Below are 22,573 nucleotides of genomic sequence, written 5' to 3' on the forward strand. Positions count from 1 at the left end.
AGCGACGACGAAAAAACAGGCTTTCACATGATATAATTCACATACAAAGAACAGAGTAGATGCAGAGAGAAGCAGGTTGCTGGTCTATGCAGAGCAGAAACAAGCATATCATGTCACTCACATTGTAGTACAGTGTCTACAGGGCCACTCACATTCACATGTAAATCATACACTTGTACGGCAACCAGTTTTAACTCCACAGTTGAGCGGTGTCGCTCCCAGATTAGTACACATCTCTGCCTGCAAAGTTCCGAAGTACTCTACGATTCTAGGCGACAAGAAGCCACTTCTAGACAGATTGTTGATTCAACACCCAGTAGTGGTGATCTCCACCAAATGGTGCGGATGTTGTCGCCGTTATTGTATATGTTTTTTCTCGAGGCCAATGACTAAGTTCACACCTTCCCTTTCTTCGACTCGTATGACTGCCTGATTGCATCCCAGAACGCAGGCATCGCCTCGGAGTCAGGAACTTCTTTGAATGACGGAAGATAGTTTAGGTCCACTATGACATGGTCTCCACTGCCCTCCTGAACCTGCGTATTCAAAGGCTATGTTTACAGTTCCGAAGTAGAATGCGCAACAACAAAAAGATAATGGTGACTGTAAGTGTTTCAGACTTCCAGTGGGACGAAGTTACTCTGTTTGTAGCTGTACCGACTACTAATAGCACAAACCATACAAGAATAAATACTTACAACAACATCAAATCCAAAAATTGTTAGTCCAAGTGATTCCTTTAACAATTTTGCAGCCTCTTCCACCACACCGATGTTCAGAGATTTGTTATCATGTACCCTGTTCAGCAGCAGCTGCTCCTTGGTAGCCACTGGAAGAGTCTTCAAACTGTGAAGCAAATTCAAATAATTTGGTATGGGAAGTACACTTTAGCAGATGAATGAAAAAGACATCCAACATCATGCCGAAAATATATACTTCCAAACTTTACCTATTAAACGTAAGAGGTTCATCCCCCGATGACGATTTTAGCAAATTTGCATTGGGCATTGAAGTTTTTACAGCATGAAAAACCTTGTCTCCAATTACATAAAATTTGTATATCTTGGACCCGTGATCAATGTATTCCTACATCACATAAATAAAACCTACACATCAGAATCTCCCGGTTGTTTCTGAAGATGAATCATCGCAAACGGTAGTTCACAGGTACAGATCTGCAGAGTGCATCAAGACTCAACACGGAATGCCTCATGAGTGTCAAAATTGAAGGAAAACACACAAGATGTGATTAATCGTCAAAACATATAATACATTAAGTGTATTATCAAATATGCCCATTTCCTTCCAAGGCACCTGCTATCAGAGAGGAAAAGGCAGAAAATTGTACCTGTAGAATAGCTGGAAGAGGCACACTAAGGTTGCTAAACTCTTCAATTTGGAAAACTAATGCCTGCAGACAACGATTTTTCATTTAGATGCATAATTCAAAAGAAAGCAAATAAAATTCCAAACTGAAAAGGGATCAAGTAGCACAATAAGTCAGCAAAACCATCTTCGTAGGAATGGTGACAAAAGGATATGATTGGAAATTAATATAATACCCGAACATTCAGTTGATGTAGAACTAAATACAAAGACAATAAGCTACCATATTGTGCGCATCAGCGACTCCACATGCTACTTGTGGCTTCACGATGAGTGGAAATGATAAATTAGCTTCTGCTAGTTGCTTCTGTAATTCACTGCCATTGAATTTTATGACCTGCATTGGAAAATAGCAAGAAAACTCAATAGTCAAGACAAAGCCGATTGTAGACAATAAAACAATGCAACATGCACTGCACATAAATGCTCTTCAGAAGTGCATGAAGACAGGAGTGTTTAATGATGGTAGATGTCAGTAACATACAGTACAAAAGCCATGAAGTCATACTTCTGCATAAGTGTAATTCAAATAAAAAGACCTTCAAAGAATGTGGTGCTCGGAGTTTGGGCCTTCCTTCAGAGCCAAGTTCTTGCAATCTAACTAGAATTTCTTGGATTTGCAGACGATCAAGCAACGGGGAAATATTTTTGAATGGATCAATGATGCAAAAATCAGGGTATTCTTCCATAAACCTGCTTAACAAAGAGGATGATAGTGAAAACAGAATGAGTATAATACTTCAACATATCAACCTAAGAAGTTTCTGTTACAAATTATATAAAGCAAGTTATCAGATGGTTGCTACTTGTTGCTAGAAGATACGAAAGTGAAAATCCACTAAATTACTTCTGTAATCGATTGTACCTTATAACTTCAGACATTCCTGCAGAAAATGAAATTCCCCTGGGAAAACTGATGGAGCAATTTGGATCAATGGTAATGATCTCATCCGTCATTTTGTGGAGGATTATGTCAACTTCTAGAAGTTGAGAGGCTAAAGGAAGTTCAAATGAGAGTGGGACAAAGATAAGTCCATTTTCACTAGGATAAATGGGAAATGCTCCTCTCTGCAAGCAACATAGGAATAATGATGTTCCAGCAGAGATCAAATATGTACTTAGTAACACATTATAGAAAACTTGCCTTGGCAAAGTCTTCCTCACGGGATGGTTTCATTGCATAGCCAACCATCAAAATAGATGAGCTAACTATTTCCTGGATGAAAGAACACATAATTTCGAAATTAGTGCACTACAACATCACAAGAAATATGACCAAGTAGACATGAATGACAATTTAACCTTTTTAATTAAAGTAGCCAAAGTGATAAGCAGCTCTTGAAGCTTGCCAATATTTACAACTCCAGAATCTTTTGTTCCACATTCACTATCTGGATCATAAGAAGAATATCAATAGCCCTCAAAGATAATATTAGCACCTCCTTCCAATATGTAAAACAGCATGGGCTACACAGCAGATATATCATTGATGAAGTCCTAACGCCAAACAGCTAGTTGGAAACAGCATGAGATGGACAATTAACATTTCTTCCTGATTTATGCTTACCTACAGCAATAACCTTCCAGTTGTGGCTCTCAAGTTCAGAAAATAGATCTTCATCAACTCTGGAAGTAGCATAAAAACAAGAACTCGTTCTGCTCCACTCTAACATCAACTCATTTAGTAAGTGATTCCCAGTTGGAGCAGGTAGTGATATATATCCAAAGGAGTTCAAGTCTGCTGTCATTTCAAGAAAGCCTGACTGATAAAAGCAACAGAGAAGCCCCGTGTAAGCGTATACTACCTTACGGAATGATGTAAAGCATTCACAAAACAATGCCTTCAGAAGAACGGGAATGTATGCCGCAAGCCAGCAATACCAGTTTTTTTCATTTCATATGGGAGGGTACAGATACTAGCGCAGTAAACTGAGGGTTATAAAATGTTTGGCCACAAATATTGCAAGTTTTAACCGCACAGCAGGATTTAGCAGAAGAAAACTTTGACAGACATCAAGAGTGATCAGTGCAACGGGAGCATCTGGAAATAAATCTAGCTGGATATATTGGTTCATCTGAAGTGATCATGCAAACACTTCTGTTTTAAGTATACTCAGCTCTGTATAGCCCTCATCGCGAATCATAAACAGTACAGTACAAGTATAACTGGGATGAATCAAACACAGTAACTTGAAAAAAAAAAGGTTCAGAAGGGGGTAGAGACAGATGTACCACAGTAGTTGGCATTTCCTCCGTATGGCAAATTGCCTGAAACAAAAGGAGCAAGAAGATGCAGTCAGTGGACTACAAGGTACTGGTATATCATAATAATTCATCTCAGAGCGCACGCGGTGAAGAGCCGGACTCATACCACGCCCAGATTGGAGTGGCGCAGCCGCCGCAGCAGCGCCTCCGCCCCGGGACGCAGCGTGGGCACCGACGCGGCCTCCTGCGCCCCTGCACCGACGGGATCGAGGAGGAGGGACGCATCCAGCACCAGCCGCACAGGTCGCTCCATGGCCATGGCTGCGGGGTTCGGGTCTCTCTCTTCAGCTTTGGGTGTTGGGGCCGGACTTGGAGGAAGGAGAAGCTCCTGAGCGGTGGGGCCACGTGTGAGGAGGGCCAGGTGGGTCTTCCGGGCGCGTGGCAGACAGGTGGCGGGTCCTGGCGAAATGCGGAAAGCACCTTCTGCTTTTATTTTTTTTATTTTCATTCTTTAATAAGGGTGATAGTGGCTACTGGCTGGTGTTGCAGGGAATCCGGTGCACTGTGTCGAGGAAAACGGACGTACCGCGTACGTCCTCATTCTTTTTAAAAATATATATAAACGGCGGGCATTTCAACAAATCTGACAAACACCGATACAAATAAATATTAAAGACCCAAACAAAAAATAAATTTTACACCATTGTCCCTAAAGTCTTTCTATCTCCATCTTTCTTTGTCACCCTCATCATTGAAGAAATTGTCGTGAAAATGGAGCGAATGCAAAGACCACGTCATAGACTTCAGCAAAAATACATGCCACAAGATGCTATAGGAACTGCAGTAGAAATCTACTGCAAGATGCATGACAAGGCACATGCTTGAAGAATGTCGGCGAGGTTACTAAAGATCTATCGTAAAAAAACCGACGCGAAGGGAGAAGAACAACCATCTTAGGCTAGAAGAAGAGAGGCACTCTTCCTTTTCAAAAGTCTTTGATGGCAGACTTTTCGGCTTCATTTGCAATATGAGGAGCACTCAAACATCATCCTCGATCAAGTACTCCACATATGCATATCTTTTCTAAAATCAAACTCCCACGGATGAAACGCAGGGAGGTGAGGCCAGCGTGTAGAACATAAGGGCATCTTCAACGTGGACCTCTAAATCGCACGCACCCGTCCGGACCAAGCGGAACAAACGTGATTCGCGACCCAAAAACTACTTTGATTACATCAAAGATTGCAGGCATCGAGCTAGGAACTTCTTTGACAACGGAAGACACTTTAGGTCCACTATGACATGGTCTTCGCCACCCTCTTGAACCTGCATATCGAACGTTGGGTTTTACATTTCTAAAGTAGAACACACGCCACACAAAGCAAGCAGTACGCAACCGCCTTCTCCCCTAAGAAAAGCCTAGGATTCCTTTGCATCCCGCCGGGCACCGCCGCCGGTCCGCGTCGTATCCGGTGACCTTAGGGCCATTGCGGCGCGGTGGATCCCGGCCCTTGCCGGCGGGAGGGCTTTGTTATTTTCAGATGTTTCCTCCAGTTTCGTTAAGCTTTGTTTCCTATTCAAAAAGACGAGATGGTGGCGGTTTCCTAAAGATGGAATAAGGTTCGCCCCGCCTAGCCTCCGTCTTGGTGGTGTGTCGATCTAGCATCGTCGGTGGGCATGTGGATGCGTGTCTCCGACGAATCTGTCCTTAGTGGTTTGCTCGGATCTGGCCGTAGTTCGTCTACGTTCGTGTGTCTTTAGGTTAGATCCTTCCGATCTACGCTACTCTTCATCGGCAGTGATTGTTGTTCTGCTACGCTGGCCCTATGGGGTCTTAGCACGACAACTTCTCAACTGTCTATTACAACAAGTTTTGCACGGCTCCGGTGAGGGAGGGGCGATGACAGCGGCGCGCCTTCGGCACACTTCGGTGCTTGTAGTCATGGCTACGTGGTCTATGGATCTGGATGTAATTTTTATTATTTTTGACGTTCGTTACTGCCATGATTGAAGATGAATATACTGACTTTTTCTCGGAAAAAATAGAGCACGCGCCATGAAAAGCTAATTGCGACCAAGTGTTCTAGATCTTGAGTGGGACAAAATGTTCAGTAGGCCGCTAATTAGAAAAAGAAGAATGTTGAATGGGAAATACATGAAGGCATATTTTGCCTGCTAATTAGAAAAAGAAGAATATTTGACTCCTTTTCTTTTCCAGCCTAAATAATTTAATTGCCGCTAATCAACAAATTATTCAAGGGTAATATCATCCTAAATTGTCTAAGATTATGCGCCTTGATCATCATGCCCTTTATGGAGGGAAGGAGGGAAATAGATTAAGACATATTTTGCCCGCCATAGAGAAAAGGAAGAATATTGGACTTGTTTATGGGAGGCAAGCTGAACATAGATACGTAATGCGGTATGCACTGGTCCATGAGAAGCAGGGTCTGATCTGAGTGTGGATTTTTGGAGGCCGAGCTCCAGTGAGCTCGGTATTTAAAAAAAACATATTCAAAAGTTTCAAAAAAATCTAAAAAAAAATACCATGAAAACTTATATGTATTCTGCAAGAAGGTGTTAATTTTGTCGAAAAATGTTGTGATTTGTAGGCTGTACAAAAATAACAAATTTCTGGCCCGATAACAAAAATAACAAATTTCTGGCCCGATAACAAAAATAAAAGGCCCATTAAAAATGCATATTTGTCTTTTTCCTGTACTCCACATGTAAATGTATAATACTGTGAAATTTTGCATATACATAGTATACATGTGCATGTGTGTTCAAAAAATAAATTTAGAATTTTTCACGCTCCAAAAAAATAAAAATTGAAAACGAGCTCACTGGAGCTCGGCCTCCGTTGGCATTTTTCCGGGTCTGATCTTCCCTTTTATTTCCTCTTTGAGTTATCAACCAATGGTATTACTAACGGGGAAGAGACACAAATCTATACGTCTGGTTGCTCCGATCGTTGCACGTATAAAGTGTTCAAGTCCTCAAGGCCATATATATAAGCGCACAAACCCGGGACATCAGATTCACCAAAGAAGCCAAACCTAGCAAGGGCCAGACAAGATGGCACGCGGACGCGGGTTCACGGGCTCCGACGCGCTGACGGCGCTCACCCACCGCCTCGCCGACCAGTTGTCGGTCACCAGGGAAAACCCCAGCAACGTCGCCTTCTCGCCGCTCTCTATCTACTCGGCTCTATCCCTGGTGGCCGCCGGGGCCCGCGGCGGCACCCTGGACGAGCTCCTCGCCGTCCTCGGCGCGAGCTCCCGCGACGAACTCGCCGCGAACGGCCGCTTCGTGGTGGAGCACGCGCTCGCCGACCGGTCGCCGTCGGGTGGGCCACGCGTCGCGTTCGCGTCCGGCGTGTGGCACGACGCGGGGCGGGCGCTGGAGCCGGCCTACAGGGAGGCCGTCGTCGCCTCCTACTTGGCCGAGATACGCGCCGTCGACTTCCGCAACAAGGTTAGTGTCTATGTCTCATCACGTCATATATACGTAGTTTGTATCCATGAATCCATCCATGGAGATTGACTGATTGCTGTCGATCGGTGCAGGCGGAGGAGTCGAGGGAAGAGATCAACAAGTGGGTCGCGGCGGCCACGGGCAAGCTCATCGACTCGATCCTCCCCCCGGAGTCGGTGAGCGAGGACACGGCTGTGGTGCTCGCCAACGCCATCTACTTCAAGGGCAAGTGGGAGACGCCATTCAAGAAGAAGAACACCAAGGTGGAGCGGTTCTACCTCCTGGACGGGACCGCCGTCGACGCGCCCATGATGCGCACCGGGCGGAGCCAGTACGTCGAGGAGCACGACGGCTTCAAGGTGCTCCGGCTGCCGTACGGGTCCCAGGACCCCGGCGCCTCCAAGAAGCGGCCACGCTCACGCCAAAGCGGCACCTCATCCAGAGACAATCCTGCACCACTGCCGCGGTACTCGATGTGCGTCTTCCTGCCGGACGCGCGCGACGGCCTGTGGGACCTCGTCGGCAAGATCGCGTCCAGCCCGAGCTTCCTGCGCGACCACCTGCCGGAATATGAGGTCGATGTCGACGAGTTCCGCCTGCCCAAGTTCAAGGTCTCCTTCTACGGCAAGCTGTCCTGTGTGCTTCGGGACATGGGACTCGTGGCCGCGTTCAAGGCCGACAAGGCTGACCTGACTGACATGGCGCCCGACGTCGAGGATGCCTCGGGGGAGCTAATAAAGCGGCTGGTGCTCAAGGACGTTTTCCACAGGGCGGTGGTCGAGGTGAACGAGGAAGGCACCGAGGCGGCCGCCGTCACCGTCTGTGAGGAGGAAGATGAATCGGCCTGTCAGCCTGTCGATTTCATCGCCGACCATCCGTTTGCCTTCTTTGTGATCGAGGAGGTGTCCGGTGCCGTCGTCTTCGCCGGCCATGTGCTTGATCCTACAAAACACCAAGACACATTACACGACGTGGATTAGAAACTCGACTATATTTTGTATCTCCAATAGCCACCCGCCAACTAATGACTCGAGCTTGTGAATTTTTATTTTTATTTTTATTTTGCGAAGATTGGGAGTTTAAACTGGATTCTCTATTCAAAGAGAGAAATGAGTAGGCTAATTTGGACTATTACTATTCATTGCTCCGAACCCCGATTTTTATCCGACGAGCAGAAATCACTCGAGACCAAATCAAATGGCTAGAATCGCATCAAGCTCGAGATCGAACGGCCCAAAGTCTCTGAGACATGAGAGGATATCATATGAGCATGATAACTTAGAGTGTCTGTTGCGCACCCAGTCGTGTCAAAGGTGGACACAATTTCTTTTAATACAGTATATACCATCGAAGTCGCTCACATACACGAGCATATATACACTCATCCCTATAAGGCTATAATCAAATACACACATACACTACCTTCAATTGAGCACCTCTAAGAGAATGACCAGCACAACAGCTTAAGATTGATAAAGTCATCAAATGTATAAGCTATGGTAGAACGTATAGAGATTGAGGAATCGCACTCTCCCCTGGGGGTGCGTGGCTTCTCATTATATAGCATCGGTATTACATATACATGGTATATACGAAAGGGTAAGCTACAAACGTATATAACCTGGATTCTAACACCCTCCCTCAATCTTAACATGTGTCAAGAAGGTTGAGATTGCGCCGACAAACTTCAAACAAAGGAAGTGGCAATGGCTTAGTGAAAATGTCCGTAAGTTGATCTTTAGATGAGATGAACTTAATTTGTAGTAGCTTTTGTGCAACTCGTTCCCTCACAAAATGAAAGTCAACTTCGATATGCTTCGTCCTTACATGGAAGACAGGATTGGATGAAAGATATGTGGCTCCAATGTTATCACACCATAGAACTGGAGGTATGTCTTGAGGAATACCCAACTCTCGCAGTAAAGATTGTACCCAAATAAGTTCGGCCGCAGCATTAGCAACAACTTTGTACTCAGCTTCTGTGCTACTCCGTGAAACGGTGGCTTGCTTGCGAGCATTCCAGGCGATCAAATTTGAACCAAAGAACACAGCATATCCCCCCGTAGATCGGCGATCATCAGGACATCCTGCCCAGTCTGCATCAGAGAAGGCAGACAACCCTCTAGAGGTGGTAGGCCGAAGAAGTAAACCGAAGGAGGCAGTGAGACGAACATAATGCAGAATGCGTTTGACTGCAAACCAATGCGTGTCACGGGGCTCGTGAAGATACTGGCAGACACGGTTAACCGCAAAAGCAAGGTCCGGTCGAGTAATGGTAAGATATTGTAGTCCTTCAACAATACTGCGATACTTTGTAGCGTCATCAGAAGAGAGAAGCACACCAACATCAGCAGACAGCTTCTCAGTCACAGTCATGGGTGTGGTGATAGGCTTACATTTCAACATACCCGCACGCCGAAGGAGGTCCATAGAATATTTCTTCTGAGTGAGAGAGAGACCACCAGCAGTATTAGTCACTTCTAAGCCCAAAAATAGTGAAGAGGACCAAGATCCTTAACAGCAAAGTCATGTCGAAGACTTAGTATGAGCTTGTCGGTGGCAGTAGACGAAGAACTGATGAGAATAATGTCATCAACATAGACCATGTTGGAAATATGCCCTAGAGGCAATAATAAATTAGTTATTATTGTATATATTTCATTGTTCATGATAATCGTTTATTATCCATGCTAGAATTATATTGATAGAAAACTCAGATACATGTGTGGATACATAGACAACACCATGTCCCTAGTAAGCCTCTAGTTGACTAGCTCGTTGATCAATAGATGGTTACGGTTTCCTGACCATGGACATTGGATGTCGTTGATAACGGGATCACATCATTAGGAGAATGATGTGATGGACAAGACCCAATCCTAAGCCTAGCACAAAGATCGTGTAGTTCGTATGCTAAAGCTTTTCTAATGTCAAGTATCATTTCCTTAGACCATGAGATTGTGCAACTGCCGGATACCGTAGGAATGCTTTGGGTGTACCAAACGTCACAACGTAACTGGGTGGCTATAAAGGTTCACTACAGGTATCTCCGAAAGTGTCTGTTGGGTTGGCACGAATCGAGACCGGGATTTGTCACTCCGTGTAAACGGAGAGGTATCTCTGGGCCCACTCGGTAGGACATCATCATAATGTGCACAATGTGATCAAGGAGTTGATCACAGGATGATGTGTTACGGAACGAGTAAAGAGACTTGCCGGTAACAAGATTGAACAAGGTATCGGGATACCGACGATCGAATCTCGGGCAAGTATCGTACCGCTGGACAAAGGGAATTGAATATGGAATTGATTGAATCCTCGACATCGTGGTTCATCCGATGAGATCATCGTGGATCATGTGGGAGCCAACATGGGTATCACGGACATCACGAGGAGTTCTGGAATGGTCCGGAGGTAAAGATTGATATATAGGAAGTATGGTTTTGGCCACTGGAAGTGTTCCGGGCATCACTGGTAGTGTACCGGGACCACCGGAGGGGTCCGGGGGTCCACCGGGAGGGGCCACCAGCCCCGGAGGCACACATGGGCCAAGTGTGAGAAGGGACCAGCCCCTAAGTGGGCTTGGGCGCCTCCCCACCAAGGCCCATGCGCCTAAGGGGAAGAGGGGGCAAACTCTAAGGGCAGATGGGCCCTAAGGCCCATGCCTGGTGCGCCTCCCTCTCCCCCTCCACTTGGCCGCCACCCCAGATGGGGATTGGGGCTGCCGCCACCCCTAGGGTGGAAACCCTAGGTGGGGGCGCAGCCCTCCCTCTCCCCCTATATATAGTGGAGGCAAAGGGGCAGCCCAACACATGAAGTTCCTTCCCTGTTGGAGCAGCCCTACCCCTCTTCCTCATCGTCTCTCGTAGTGCTTGGCGAAGCCCTGCTGGAGTCCCGCGCTCCTCCACCACCACCACGTCGTCGTGCTGCTGCTGGATGGAGTCTTCCCCAACCTCTCCTTCTCCCCTTGCTGGATCAAGGCGTAGGAAACGTCACCGGGTTGTACGTGTGTTGAACGCAGAGGTGCCGTCCGTTCGGCACTAGGATCATCGGTGATTTGGATCACGACGAGTACGACTTCATCAACCCCGTTCACTTGAACGCTTCCGCTTAGCGATCTACAAGGGTATGTAGATGCACTCTCCTTCCCCTCGTTGCTAGATTACTCCGTAGATTGATCTTGGTGATGCGTAGAAAATTTTGAATTTTTGCTACGTTCCCCAACAGTGGCATCATGAGCTAGGTCTATGCGTAGTTTCTATGCACGAGTAAAACACAAAGCAGTTGTGGGCATCGATTTTGTCAATTTACTTGCCGTTACTAGTCTTATCTTGATTCGACGGCATCGTGGGATGAAGCGGCCCGGACCGACCTTACACGTACTCTTATGTGAGACTGGTTCCACCGACTGACATGCACTAGTTGCATAAGGTGGCTAGCGGGTGTTTGTCTCTCCCACTTTAGTCGGATCGGATTCGATGAAAAGGGTCCTTATGAAGGGTAAATAGAAATTGGCATATCACGTTGTGGTTTTCGTGTAGGTAAGAAACGTTCTTGCTAGAAACCTATAGCAGTCACGTAAAAACTTGCAACAACAATTAGAGGATGTCTAACTTGTTTTTGCAGCATATGCCTTGTGATGTGATATGGCCAAAAGGATGTGATGAATGATATATGTGATGTATGAGATTGATCATGTTCTTGTAATAGGAATCACGACTTGCATGTCGATGAGTATGACAACCGACAGGAGCCATAGGAGTTGTTTTAATTTATTTATGACCTGCGTGTCAACATAAACGTCATGTAATTACTTTACTTTATTGCTAAAGTGTTAGCCGTAGTAGTAGAAGTTATAGATGACGAGGCAACTTCAAGAAGACACGATGATGGAGATCATGATGATGAAGATCATGGTGTCATGCCGGTGACAACGATGATCATGGAGCCCCGAAGATGGAGATCAAAAGGAGCAAAATGATATTGGCCATATCATGTCACTATTTGATTGTATGTCATGTTTATCATGTTTTACATCTTATTTGCTTAGAACGACGGTAGCTTAAATAAGATGATCCCTCACTAAAATTTCAAGAAAAATGTTCCCCCTAACTGTGCACCATTGCGAAGGTTCGTTGTTTCGAAGCATCACGTGATGATCGGGTGTGATAGATTCTAACATTCGAATACAACGGGTGTAAGCCAGATCTACACACATAATACACTTAGGTTGACTTGACGAGCCTAGCATGTACAGACATGGCCTCGGAACACGGAAGACCGAAAGGTCGAGCATGAGTCGGATAGAAGATACGGTCAACATGAAGATGTTCAGCGATGTTGACTAGTCCGTCTCACGTGATGATCGGACACGGCCTAGTTGACTCGGATCATGTTTCACTTAGATGACTAGAGGGATGTCTATCTGAGTGGGAGTTCATTAGATGAACTCAATTATCATGAACATAGTCTGAATTGTCTTCGCAAATATGTTGTAGATAAATAGCTCACGTTGTAGCTCCCTGTTTCAATACGTTCCTAGAGAAAGATTAAGTTGAAAGATATTGTAAGCAATGATGCGGACTAGGTCCGTAGTCCGAGGAGTGTCCTCACTGCTACACAGAAGGCTTACGTCTTTGATGCACCGCTCGATGTGCAAACCCCTACAACGTCGTCTGTGGATGTTGTGAACACCTGACAGACACATCCTGATGACTACTTGATAGTTTAGTGCACCATACTTTACGGCTTAGAATCGGGATTCCAATGATGTTTTGAACGCCATAGAACATATGAGATGTTCCAAGAGCTGAAATTGGGATTTCAGGCTCATGCCCGTGTTGAGAGGTGTGAGACCTCTGACAAGTTCTTTTGCCAACAAGATGGAGGAGAATAGCTCAGCTAGTGAGCATGTGCTCAGAATGTCTGGGTGCTACAATCACTTAAATCAAGTGGGAGTTAAACTTCCAGATAAGATAGTGATTGATAGAGTTCTCTAGCCACTATCACTAAGCTACTAGATCTTCGTGATGAACTATGACATGCAAGGGATGGAGTTGATCCCGGAGCTGTTCGCGGTGCTTAAGACCGCAAAAGGTAGAAATCAAGAAGGAGCATCAAGTGTTGATGGTCTAACAAGACCACTGGTTTCAAGAAGGGCAAGGGCTAGAAGGGAAACTTCATGGATGGCAAACCAGTTGCCGCTCCAGTGAAGGAACCCAAGGTTGAACCCAAACCCGAGACTAAGTGCTTCTATTGTAAGGGGAACGGTCACTGGTAGCGGAATTACCCCAAATGCATGGTAGATAAGAAGGCTGGCAACTTCAACAAAGTATATACGTGTTATTAATGTGTACCTCACTAGTACTCCTGGTAGCACCTGGGTATTGGATACCGGTTCAGTTACTATTATTGGTGACTTGAAGCAAAAGCTACGGACTAAACGGAGACTGGCTGAGGGCGAGGTGACGATGTGTGTTGGAAGTGTTTCCAAAGTTGATGAGATCACCATCGCACGCTCCATCTGCCTTCGGAATTAGTATTGAACCTAGATAAATGTTATCAGGTGTCTACGTTGAGCATGAATATGATTAGATCATGTTCATTGCAATACGGTCATTCATTTAAGTTAGAGAATAATGGTTATTCTGTTTACATGAATGATACCTTTCATGGTCATGCACCCTATGTGAATGGTTCATTGAATCTCGATCGTGGTGATACACATGTTCACGCCAAAAGATGTAGAGTTAATAATGATAGTACCATTTTCTTGTGGCACTGCCGCTTAGGTCATATTGGCGTAAGATGCATGAAGAAACTCCATATTGATGGATGTTTGGAGTCACTTGATTTTGAATCGCTTGACACATGCGAGCCATGCCTCATGGGCAGGATGACTAAGACCCTGTTTCAGGTACAATGAAATGGGCAAGTGACTTGTTGGAAATCATACATGCTGATCCAATGAGAATTGAAGTGTGCGGTGGATATCACTATTTTCTCATCTTCACTGACGATTTGAGTAGATATAGGTATACTTACTTAATGAAGCACAAGTCTGAAACGTTTGAAAAGTTCAAGCGATTTCAGAGTGAAGTTAACAATCATCATAACAAAGAAGATCATGTTCCTACGATCTAATCAAAAGGGGATTTTCTGAGTTATGAGTTTGGCAATCACTTAAGACATTGTGGAATTGTTTCACAGTTGAAGCCACCTGGAACACCACAAGGTAATGGTGTGTCCGGACGTCGTAATCGAACCCTATGAGATATGGTGCGATCTACGATGTCTCTTACCAATCTACCATTTTCATTTTGAGGTTATGCGTTAGAGACAGCTGCATTCACTTTAGATAGGACACCATCTAAGTCCGTTGAGACGACATCGTATGAACATTGGTTTGGCAAGAAACCAAAGTTGTCGTTTCTTAATGTTTGGGGCTGCGATGCTTAAGGCTTCAGCCGGAGAAACTCGAACCCAAAGCGGACAAACACATCTTCATAGGATACCCAAGGGTGACAGTTGGGTATACCTTCTATCTCAGATCCAAGGGCAAATTGTTTGTCGCTAAGAACGGGTCCTTTCTCGAGAAGGAGTTTCTCTCGAAAGAATTGAGTGGGAGGAAGATAGAACTTGATGAGGTTGTCGAACCTTTACTTCAACCAGAGAGTGACACAACACAGAAAGATGTTTTCTGTGGTGCCTACGTCTGTTGAATAGGAAGTTAATGATAGTGATCATGAAGCTTCAGATCAAGTTGCTATCAAACCTCGTAGGTCGACAAGGATATGTACTACTCCTAAGTGGTACGGTAATCCTGTCTTAGATACCATGTTGTTAGACAACAATGAACCTACGATCTATGGAGAAGTGATGGTGGGCCTGTATTCCGACAAATGGTTAGAAGCCATGAAATCCGAGATAGGATCCATATATCAGAACAAAGTATGGAATTTGGTGGACTTGCCCGATGACCGGCAAGCCATAGAGATAAATGGATCTTTAAGAAGAAGACGGACGTGGGCGGTAATGTTACCGTCTATGAAGCTCGACTTGTGGGAAAGAATCTTTTCAAAAGTTCAAGGAGTTGATTACGATGAGAATTTCTCACCCGTAGCGATGCTTAAGTCCGTCGGAATCATGATAGCATTAGTTGTATTTTCCGATTATGAAATCTTACAGATGGATGTCAAAACAAGTTTTCTTACCAGTTTTCGTAAGAAAAGTTGTATGTGATACAATAAAAGGTTTTGTCGATCCTAAGGATGCTAAAAGGTATGCTGGCTCCAGCAATCCTTCTATGGACTAGAGCAAGCATCTCGGAATCGGAATATATGTTTTGATGGAGTAATCAAAGCTTTTAGGTTTATACAATGTTTGCTAGAAACTTGTATTTACAAGAAAGTGAGTGGGAGCACTACAACATTTCTGATAAGTATATGTGGATGACATATTGTTGATCCGAAATAATGTAGAATTTCTGGAAAGCATAAACGGTTGTTTGAAGAGTGTTTTTCAAAGGAAGACCTGGATAAAGCTGCTTACATATTGGGCATCAAGATCTATAGAGATAGATCAAGACGCCTGATGATACTTTCAAAGAACGCACACCTTGACATGTTTTTGAAGGAGTTCAAAATAGATCAGTCAAAGAAGGGGTTCTTACCTGAGTTGTAAGGTGTGAAGTTGAGTAAGACTCAAAGCTTGACCACGGCAGAAGAAAGAGGAAGGACGAAGGTCGTCCCCTATGCTTTTGTCATAGGCTCTATACGGTATGCCATGCTGAAGTACCGCACCTGATGTGTGCCTTGCCACATGTCTGGCAAGAGGGTACAAAGGTGATCTAGGAGTAGATCACCAGATAGCGGTCAAAATTATCCTTAGAGGAATAAGGAAATGTTTCTCGGTTATGGAGGTGATAAAGAGTTCGACGTAAAGAGTTACGTCGATGCAAGCTTAACACCTATCCGGATAGCTCTGAGTAGAGATACCGGATACGTATAATGGAGCAACAATTTGGAATAGCTCCAAGTGGAACGTGGTAGCAGCATCTACGATATGACATAAAGTTTTGCGAAATACATAGGGATCTGAATATGGCAAGACCCGTTGACTACAACCTCTCTCACAAGCATAACATGATCAAACCCAGAACTCTTTGAGTGTTTATCACATAGTGATGTGAACTAGATCATTGAGTCTAGTAGACTCTTGGATGTTGGTCACATGGCGATGTGACCTGTGAGTGTTAATCACATGGCGATGTGAACTAGATTATTGACTCTAGTGCAAGTGGGAGACTGTTGGAAATATGCCCTAGAGGCAATAATAAATTAGTTATTATTATATATTTCATTGTTCATGATAATCGTTTATTATCCATGCTAGAATTGTATTGATAGGAAACTCAGATACATGTGTGGATACATAGACAACACCATGTCCCTAGTAAGCCTCTAGTTGACTAGCTCGTTGATCAATAGATGGTTACGGTTTCCTGACCATGGACATTGGATGTCGTTGATAACGGGATCACATCATTAGGAGAATGATGTGATGGACAAGACCCAATCCTAAGCCTAGCACAAAGATCGTGTAGTTCGTATGCTAAAGCTTTTCTAATGTTAAGTATCATTTCCTTAGACCATGAGATTGTGCAACTCCCGGATACCATAGGAATGCTTTGGGTGTACCAAACGTCACAACGTAACTGGGTGGCTATAAAGGTTCACTACAGGTATCTCCGAAAGTGTTTGTTGGGTTGGCACGAATCGAGACCGGGATTTGTCACTCCGTGTAAACGGAGAGGTATCTTTGGGCCCACTCGGTAGGACATCATCATAATGTGCACAATGTGATGAAGGAGTTGATCACGGGATGATGTGTTACGGAACGAGTAAAGAGACTTGCCAGTAACGAGATTGAACAAGGTATCGGGATACCAACGATCGAATCTCGGGCAAGTATCGTACCGCCGGACAAAGGGAATTGAATACGGGATTGATTGAATCCTCGACATCATGGTTCATCCGATGAGATCATCGTGGATCATGTGGGAGCCAACATGGGTATCCAGATCCCGCTGTTGGTTATTGTCGGAGAGTTGTCTCGGCCATGTCTGCATGACTCCCAAGCCCGTAGGGTCTACACACTTAAGGTTCGATGACGCTAGGGTTATAGGGAAAGTATGTACGCGGTTATCGAATGTTGTTTGGAGTCCCAGATGAGATCCCGGACGTCACTAGGAGTTCCGGAATGGTCCGGAGGTAAAGATTGATATATAGGAAGTATGGTTTTGGCCACCGGAAGTGTTCCGGGCATCACCGGTAGTGTACCGGGACCACCGGAGGGGTCCGGGGGTCCACCGGGAGGGGCCACCAGCCCCGAAGGTATACATGGGTCAAGTGTGAGAAGGCACCAGCCCCTAAGTGGGCTAGGGCGCCTCCCCACCAAGGCCCATGCGCCTAAGGGGAAGAGGGGGCAAACCCTAAGGGCAGATGGGCCCTAAGGCCCATGCCTGGTGCGCCTCCCTCTCCCCCTCCACTTGGCCGCCACCCCAGATGGGGATTGGGGCTGCCGCCACCCCTAGGGTGGAAACCCTAGGTGGGGGCGCAGCCCTCCCTCTCCCCCTATATATAGTGGAGGCAAAGGAGCAGCCCAACACATGAAGTTCCTCCCCTGTTGGCGCAGCCCTGCCCCTCTTCCTCCTCGTCTCTCGTAGTGCTTGGCGAAGCCCTGCTGGAGTCCCGCGCTCCTCCACCACCACCACGCCGTCGTGCTGCTGCTGGATGGAGTCTTCCCCAACCTCTCCTTCTCCCCTTGCTGGATCAAGGCATAGGAGACGTCACCGGGCTGTACGTGTGTTGAACGCGGAGGTGCCGTCCGTTCGGCACTAGGATCATCGGTGATTTGGATCCCGACGAGTACGACTTCATCAACCCCGTTCACTTGAACGCTTCCGTTTAGCGATCTACAAGGGTATGTAGATGCACTCTCCTTCCCTCGTTGCTAGATTACTCCATAGATTGATCTTGGTGATGCGTAGAAAATTTTGAATTTCTGCTACGTTCCCCAACAGACCAAAAGGTACATCGTGAGCCCAGGGCGCTGCAGAAGAAGCAGAGATGTGTCTGCAGTAGAGGAAAAAAATCCATGTGATCGAAGGGCAGAACCAAGACGAGCATGCCAAGCACGGGGGGGGGGGGGGGCTTGTTTGAGACCATAGATTGCTTTGATGAGCCGACAAAGATGATGTGGATGATCTGGATCAACAAAACCAGGAGGTTATCGCATATAAAGCTCTTCCTCTAAGACACCATGGAGGAATGCATTCTGTATATCCAACTGTCAAAGGGACCAACCGCGGGTAACTGCCAATGAAAGAAGAAGACGAATAGTGGTTGGCTTAATGACAAGACTGAAAGTGTCTTCGTAATCAAGCCCATATCGTTGCTTAAACCCTTTTGCAACTAGTCGCGCTTTATAGCGTTCAATAGAGCCATCAGCATGCTTTTTTACTTTAAATATCCATTTAGAGTCAATCATATTGACCCCGGAAGGTGGAGGAACAAGTTGCCATGTCCCGTTTCTCTGAAGTGCAAGAAATTCCTGCTCCATGGCAGTTCGCCAATGAGGTATGGTCATTGCTGCTTGAAAATGACGCGGTTCAGATGTCGGGTCAGAGGCTGCCTGCGCCATGCAAGTAGCGAGCCAAGCAACAGTACCATCAGTTCTTTGCTTCGGTTGGAAAATCCCACTTTGACTACGAGTGTGCACTCGATGAGTAACAACGGGAGCCGGCTGCTGAACAGGGGATGGAACCGGTCCAGAAGAGACTGACACAGGTGATGTCACACTAGCATCATGGCTCGGTGCAGACTGACGTTCAGTTGTGGGTGTCGATGGTGCAGAGGAGACCAACTCAGTCTCATCATGAGCCGAAGTGGAGTGCGGCTCGGTTGCTGGCGAGCCAGTGGACTCAAGAGCAGTGCGCGACTCGGCGCGTATCTCGAGTGGCTCCAACTCGGCTTGAGTCTCTTGTGCATGGCGCGCATGCATGCGATTGACATGCACATGCATGGGATCCACGTCCGATGCATCACTTGGGGCTGCTTGCCTGTGATCTACGTCAGTAGCTTTCTCATCTCTTGCATCCTTTAGCAGCTCGAAACGCGCACCTCGCCCAGTACCTGCACCATGGTTAGGAAGCAAAATAGGAGAATATGCAGCATCTACAAATTGGTCAGACAAAGGAAGCGACGGTGAAGTAGAACTGGGTGAATTTGGTGACTCAGAAAATTTAGAAAAAGGATAGAGATTCTCATCGAAGATAACGTCACGAGATATATAGACACGATTAGATGGAACATGGAGACACTTATACCCTTTATGAAGAGAACTATACCCAAGAAACACACATTTTTTTGATCGAAACTCGAGTTTGTGACGATTATATGGTCGAAGGTGTGGCCAGCATGCACAACCAAAAACCTTGAGGAATGTATAGTCAGGTGTTTCATGGAGTAGACACCCAATGGGTGTTTTCATGTCTAAAACTCATGTGGGAAGCCTATTGATGAGGAAGCATGCTGTAGAAAAGGCATCGGTCCAAAAACGAAAAGGTACAGTTGCATGTCCCAAGAGAGTTAGACCAGTTTCTACTATGTGTCGATGCTTACGTTCAGCGGAGCCATTCTACTGATGTGTATGTGGACAGGACACACGATGTGAAATCCCAAGTTTCCCAAAAAACGTGTTGAGGTTGCGATATTCCCCTCCCCAATCTGATTGAACATGGAGGATTTTATGATTAAGTAGACGCTCAACATGAGTTTGGAATTGGAGAAATACATTAAACACATCCGCCTTGCGCTTAAGAAAATAAAGCCAAGTGAAGTGACTGTAAGCATCAATAAAACTGACATAGTAGTTATGACTACTAACTGAAGTTTGGGCAGGGCCCCATACATCTGAAAACACAATTTCAAGAGGAGCAGTAACTACGCGATTAGACAAAGAAAACGGGAGTTGATGACTTTTGCCTTGCCGACAGGCATCACACACGGACTCATCTTTATTATTAGACTCGACTGGAAGTTGATGACGATGAATGACATGACACACAACAGGAGTAGTTGGATGACCAAGGCGCGAGTGCCACTGAGACGGCTTGACACAAACACTGCTGAAGACGCTGAAACCTGATGGTGCATCAAGCGGATAGAGACCATCGTGGAAGTGACCTCTAAGAAGAACGCCCCTCGTTGCGCGATCCTTAACAAAGACATCAAAAGGGTGAAACTCAACAAAGACATCATTGTCATGAGTAAGTCTAGGAACAGATAGGAGATTACGTGTAACATCAGGAACACGGAGAACATTGTGAAGTTGAAGCTCCCTAGATGTACTAGTCGGAAGAGAAGATTGACCAATATGTGTGATGTGCATACCTGACCCATTTGCAGTGCGAATTTAGTCGTGGCCGAGGTAGGGTTCGCGCGAGTGTAGCTTTTCCATCTCATTGGTCATGTGATCTGTAGCTGCTGTATCCATGTACCAGCTTGTGTCAATGGGATAGGAGGGAGTGTGCCCGTGGGAAGAACTACCCGAACCAATAGGACCTTACGTGGCCATGGCGGCTTGCCTCTCATTGTTGCGTCCGTCGTTGCCTATCCCCAAAAAATCACGCTTAAAGCGTTTGTGGCAGTGAGATGCAACATGCCCCCGAAACCCACTAAGCTGGCATGTGGGACGACCACCACTAGGACGACCACATGTAGGGCACGAGGTGTTGGGGAACGTAGCAGAAATTCAAAAAATTTCCTACGTGTCACCAAGATCCATCTATGGAGAAACCAGCAACGAGGGGAAGGAGAGTGCATCTACATACCCTTGTAGATCGCTAAGCGGAAGCGTTCAAGTGAACGGGGTTGATGGAGTCGTACTCGTCGTGATTTAAATCACCGATGATCAAGTGCCGAACGCACGGCACCTCCGCGTTCAACACACGTACAGCCCGGTGACGTCTCCCACGCCTTGATCCAACAAGGAGAGAGGGAGAGGTTGAGGAAGACTCCATCCAACAGCAGCACAACGGCGTGGTGGTGGTGGAGGAGCGTGGCAATCCCGCAGGGCTTCGCCAAGCACCATGGGAGAGGAGGAGGAGGGAGAGAGGCAGGGCTGCACCAAGAGGGAGAGCGAATCGCGTCTTATGGGCAGCCCCATGCCTCAATATATATAGGGGAGAAGGGGGCTGCGCCCCCTTTAGGGTTTCCCACCCCCTAGGGGCGGCGGCCAGCCCTAGATGGGTTTTGGGGTGTGGCCAAGAGGGGAGGGGAGAGGGAGGCGCACCAATATGGGCCCTAAGGCCCATATCCCCCTAGGGTTTGCCCCTTCTCCCCTTCTAGCCGCATGGGCCATGGTGGGAGGCGCCCTAGCCCACCTAGGGGCTGGTGCTCTCTCATACTTGGCCCATGTATGCCTCTGGAGCATGTGGCCCCACTTGGTGGACCCCCGGGACCCTCCCGGTGGTCCCGGTACATTACCGATATCGCCCGAAACTTTTCCGGTTACCAAAACAGAACTTCCCATATATAAATCTTTACCTCCGGACCATTCCGGAACTCCTCGTGACGTCCGGGATCTCATACGGGACTCCGAACAACATTCGGTAACCACATAAAAGCTTCCTTTATAACCCTAGCGTCATCGAACCTTAAGTGTGTAGACCCTGCGGGTTCGGGAGACATGTAGACATGACCGAGACGTTCTCCGGTCAATAACCAACAGCGGGATCTGGATACCCATGATGGCTCCCACATGTTCCACGATGATCTCATCGGATGAACCACGATGTCAAGGACTTGATCAATCCCGTATTCAATTCCCTTTGTCTATCGGTATGTTACTTGCCCGAGACTCGATCGTCGGTATCCAATACCTTGTTCAATCTCGTTACCGGCAAGTCACTTTACTCGTTCCGTAACACATCATCCCGTGATCAACTCCTTGGTCACATTGCGCATATGATGATGTCCTACCGAGTGGGCCCAGAGATACCTCTCCGTTTACACGGAGTGACAAATCCCAGTCTCGATCCGCATAAAACAATAGATACTTTCGGAGATACCTGTAGTGCACCTTTATAGTCACCAAGTTACGTTGTGACGTTTGATACACCCAAAGCACTCCTACGGTATCCAGGAGTTACACGCTCTCATGGTCGAAGGAAGAGATACTTGACATTGGCAAAGCTCTAGCAAATGAACTACACGATCTTTGTGCTAGGCTTAGGATTGGGTCTTGTCCATCACATCATTCTCCTAATGATGTGATCCCGTTATCAACGACATCCAATGTCCATAGCCAGGAAACCATGACTATCTGTTGATCACAACGAGCTAGTCAACTAGAGGCTTACCAGGGACATATTGTGGTCTATGTATTCACACGTGTATTACGATTTCCGGATAATACAGTTATAGCATGAATAAAAGACAAT

General features: G+C 46.2%; 2 protein-coding genes across 2 annotated transcripts; one reads left to right on the top strand and one right to left on the bottom strand.

The window, feature by feature from the left end:
- Positions 1–16: 16 nt before the first annotated feature.
- LOC123104438 (inositol-tetrakisphosphate 1-kinase 6-like) lies at positions 17–4,045 on the bottom strand. The gene is made up of 12 exons (NM_001422835.1): positions 3,758–4,045; positions 3,619–3,654; positions 2,954–3,149; positions 2,689–2,777; positions 2,531–2,602; positions 2,252–2,454; positions 1,926–2,079; positions 1,610–1,723; positions 1,349–1,411; positions 950–1,086; positions 699–846; positions 17–536 (listed from the first exon to the last, which is right to left on the bottom strand). The coding sequence occupies exons 1-12, from the start codon at positions 3,908–3,910 to the stop codon at positions 396–398; spliced, it is 1,506 nt and encodes a 501-aa protein (NP_001409764.1). The 5' UTR covers positions 3,911–4,045; the 3' UTR covers positions 17–395.
- Positions 4,046–6,645: 2,600 nt separating this feature from the next.
- Positions 6,646–8,164, top strand: LOC123104437 (serpin-Z2A). The gene is made up of 2 exons (XM_044526281.1): positions 6,646–7,068; positions 7,161–8,164. Exons 1-2 carry the CDS (start codon positions 6,670–6,672, stop codon positions 8,046–8,048), a joined length of 1,287 nt encoding a protein of 428 aa, XP_044382216.1. The 5' UTR covers positions 6,646–6,669; the 3' UTR covers positions 8,049–8,164.
- Positions 8,165–22,573: the final 14,409 nt, after the last annotated feature.

This window comes from Triticum aestivum, chromosome 5A (genome assembly GCF_018294505.1).
Source record: "Triticum aestivum cultivar Chinese Spring chromosome 5A, IWGSC CS RefSeq v2.1, whole genome shotgun sequence".
Classification (NCBI taxonomy): domain Eukaryota; kingdom Viridiplantae; phylum Streptophyta; class Magnoliopsida; order Poales; family Poaceae; genus Triticum; species Triticum aestivum.

Bases quoted from the DNA above. Each gene is read 5' to 3' on its own strand.
- LOC123104437 (XM_044526281.1), top strand. From the start codon at position 6,670: ATGGCACGCGGACGCGGGTTCACGGGCTCCGACGCGCTGACGGCGCTC. The intron at 7,069-7,160 runs GTTAGTGTCTAT...CGATCGGTGCAG, and splicing joins CCGTCGACTTCCGCAACAAG to GCGGAGGAGTCGAGGGAAGA.
- LOC123104438 (NM_001422835.1), bottom strand. From the start codon at position 3,910: ATGGCCATGGAGCGACCTGTGCGGCTGGTGCTGGATGCGTCCCTCCTC. The intron at 2,080-2,251 runs GTACAATCGATT...TTTGTTAAGCAG, and splicing joins GGAATGTCTGAAGTTATAAG to GTTTATGGAAGAATACCCTG. The intron at 537-698 runs GTAAGTATTTAT...TTGAATACGCAG, and splicing joins TTTTTGGATTTGATGTTGTT to GTTCAGGAGGGCAGTGGAGA.